The sequence below is a fragment of the Octopus bimaculoides genome, chromosome 5 (assembly GCF_001194135.2).
Source record: "Octopus bimaculoides isolate UCB-OBI-ISO-001 chromosome 5, ASM119413v2, whole genome shotgun sequence".
NCBI classification, from domain to species: Eukaryota; Metazoa; Mollusca; class Cephalopoda; order Octopoda; family Octopodidae; genus Octopus; species Octopus bimaculoides.
The window spans coordinates 13,738,347-13,741,790 of record NC_068985.1 but is presented as its reverse complement, the minus strand read 5'-3'; the positions used below and the strand labels follow the sequence as shown (position 1 = coordinate 13,741,790).

At 42.9% G+C, this 3,444-nt stretch overlaps 1 protein-coding gene across 1 annotated transcript in view; it reads left to right on the top strand.

The window, feature by feature from the left end:
• The window catches only part of LOC106877219 (FAD synthase), a gene marked incomplete at its 3' end in the record, with an annotated part of 59,647 nt that overhangs the window by 2,841 nt on the left and 53,362 nt on the right, over positions 1 to 3,444 (top strand). Inside the window, exon 3 of the mRNA XM_052968011.1 lies at positions 1,147 to 1,287. Coding sequence (XP_052823971.1) covers positions 1,147 to 1,287 — 141 coding nt within the window. The remainder of the gene's footprint in view (positions 1 to 1,146; positions 1,288 to 3,444) is intronic.

The window sequence follows — 3,444 nt, the reverse complement described above, 5'->3', positions numbered from 1 at the left end:
GTCTCTCTTGCACGCCACAACTGATGCTTCTAATGTTCAGCTTTTCTCTCAAGATACTTACACTCTGACGGGTATTCACATTGACATTACACATCCAACGGAGCATACTGGCTTCATTCCTTGCGAGCTTACGTATGTCCTCAGCAGTTACAGCCCATGTTTCACTGCCATGTAGCATGGTTGTTCGTACGCATGCGTCATACAGTCTGCCTTTTACTCTGAGTGAGAGTCCCTCATTATATATATTGATGATGATGATATATATATATATATATATATATATATATATTTATAACTCATGACCTATGACTGGTGTATAACCAGCTCACTTATGAGTATCCTTCATTCATTGGACAGTAAACTTTGCTTGCAAATATCTGTTGAGGCAAGTGAAATCAAAATCGCTGACATGGCCGATTACAGTGGAACATTAAAAGTGCCATCCGTGCATGATTGTTACCAGGGCTGCTGATTCGCTCCTGTGCTGGTGACATGTAAAAAGCATCATTCGAGTGTGATCGTTGCCAGCATTGCCTTACTGGCACCTGTACTGGTAGCATGTGGAAAACAGCATTTGAGCGTGGTCATTGCCAGTGCCGCCGGGCTTGCTCCTGTGCAGGTGGCACATAAAAAACACCATTTGAGCATGGTCGTTGCCAGTACTGCCTGACTGGGCCTCGTGCCGGTGGCATGTAAAAGCACCGACTTCACTCTCGGAGTGGTTGGCGTTAGGAAGGGCATCCAGCTATAGAAACTCTGCCAAATCAGACTGGAGATTGATGTCACCTTCTGGTTCGCCAGTCCTCAGTCAAACCGTCCAACCCATGTCAGCATGAACGGCCAACATTAAATGATGATGATGATGATGGTGATGATGTGTGTGTGTGTGTGTGACAATTGGCGCTGCTCCTATAAACTAGCAGTTCAGCAAAACAAACTGATAGAATAAGTGTCAGGTTTAAAAAAAAGTAACAGGAGTGGGGTCGATTTGTTTGACTGAACCCTTCAAGTCAGTGCTCTAGCATGGCCACAACCCTATTACAAGTAAAAGATAAAAGATAGGAAACTGAGTATGTTGTTTTGACGGTCTAGGAGTCTGAAATTAATTATTCTCTGTTTCCTTGTCTTCTTATTTTTTTTCTCAAGATCCCTCAATCGTCTCGTCTGGAATTTGGCATCCATCCAAAAACGAAAGTGAAAAGTAAATACCCCTTAGTCTGTATCAGTAATGTTTATATGTTTCCTGGAATACCGTTTCTTCTTGAGAAAAGTTTCGTAAGCCTCAAGGTATGTTTGACTTCATTTTTTTTATATTTCTTTTAGCATTTGGATGATTGTTGATGATGGTGATGAAGATGTGGTGGTGGGGAAATGATGATATTAGCTCAAAACGAACAAACGTATGGTCAAATGTGTTCTGGCATCGTTAAGTGTTTCCATCTGTTTTTAAAACAAAGTGTGATTTGAGGACGATTTGGTTGCTATTTCTAGCAGATAGTGTGACCACATAGACTCCTTTCTGCCCTTTGTTTTTCTTTTTACCATGGCGTGGTTTTTTTACATTTGGATATCCTTCCAAACATAAACCAAAGCATTCATAAGAACACAGATGGTCAAGTGTTAAAAGGACGGATGAAGATTTGATGGGGATGCTGGGGTTGGAGAAATCGGTGGAGCAGCTAGCAAGGGCGAATGGAGTGCAGTGGTATGGACATGTGTTGAGGAGGGACGAAGATCATGTTCTGAGGAGAGTGCTTTAGTTGAAAGTGAATGAACCTTGAAAGCGAGATCAACCAAAGAAAATGTGAACGGGACAGGTGGAGAAGGAGATTGGGAGGGTTGGCTTGAGGAGGGAGGATGGCCAAAACTGGGTGAGATGGTGTTAGAGTGGTTGCTGTAAGAGTGAGGTAGATCTGGCCACCCCTGTTAATGGGGACAAACCTGGATTTAAAATATTGGAATTCATTCACAGATGGTCAAGTGTGACAGGATACCATACTGGTCACTCAAGTCAATGACATCAAATAAAGGTCAGCTGTCTGTGCTAAAAGTAGTGGTCAACCATATCTTCGATCCCTGATCCAAATGTTAGAATGATTTCAAATTTTGGCACAGGGTCAAGAAGGGGGGGGAAGTCAATTTCATTTGATCAACCTTGAAAGGACGAAAAGCAAAATTGACCCCTGGTGGCATTTGAACTCAGAATGTAAAGTCAACAAAAATGCCACTCTGCATTTTACCTGGCATAACAACAATTCTTATTTCTTTATTGCCGACAAGGGGCTAAACATAGTGGGAAACGAACAAGGACAGACAAAGGGATTAAGTCGATTACATTGACCCCAGTGCGTAACTGGTACTTAATTTATAGATCCCGAAAGGATGAAAGGCAAAGTCGACCTCGGCGGAATTTGAACTCAGAATGTAAAGCATTGCTCCCTGCGCGCTAATGTTTCTACCAGCTCACCGCCTTCATGACAACAATTCTGCCAGCTTGTCACCTTGATCCAACTTTAAGAATGCCAAAAAGGAACAGTTGGTAGTGGTGTCTCCTACTCTTGATGAATCAATGTTAATCCTCTTCAGAGTGGTCCTCAGCTGGCTTTTGAACTGTTCCTTTAGCCCTTCATCCATACTGTGACCATGGTGTAATTGGCTGTAGATGATCCTACGGGGGAAGACAAAAGAACACAAGCACATTACATCATCATCATTTAATATTGAACCGTCCAACCCATGCCAACATGGAAAGGGGACATTAAATGATGATGATGTAATGTGCTTGTGTTCTCTGTCTTCCACACATACAGGCTGGTCCTTTCCGCTGTCAGTGCTAGCAGGAAACTCTACAGACTCCAGTTGTCTCTTGTGGTATGGTTTCTACGGCTGGATGCTGTTCCTAACACCAGCCTCTTAACAGAATGAGCCAGATGCTTTTCACATGTTACTAACACAGGTGTGTTTCTGCGGCACCAACACGGGTGCATTTAATGCAGCACTGGTACGGCTGCTTTATAAGTGGCACTGGCATCGAAAAGGACAAGCCTGTATATATGGAAGACAATGATTTGACTTAGTTTAATGCTTCGTATCATGTACAGCAAATCACCACATCTCCCAGTGCCCTGTCATTTCCTTAGTGATTGATCTACTTCAGTTCATGTCTGTACAATGAAATTTGTTGCTGATGCTGCTGGCATTGGTAAGTTCCATGCATGACTTCTGTATATGTAATCCTATTTTACCAAGAAACTAAAAGGTTCTTCAGGTGCAGGAGTGGCTGTGTGGTAAGTAGCTTGCTTACCAACCACATGGTTCCGGGTTCAGTCTCACTGCGTGGCACCTTGGGCAAGTGTCTTCTACTATAGCCTTGGGCCAACCAAAGCCTTGTGAGTGGATTTAGGTCAACGGAAACTGAAACGAGCCCGTTGTATATATATATAT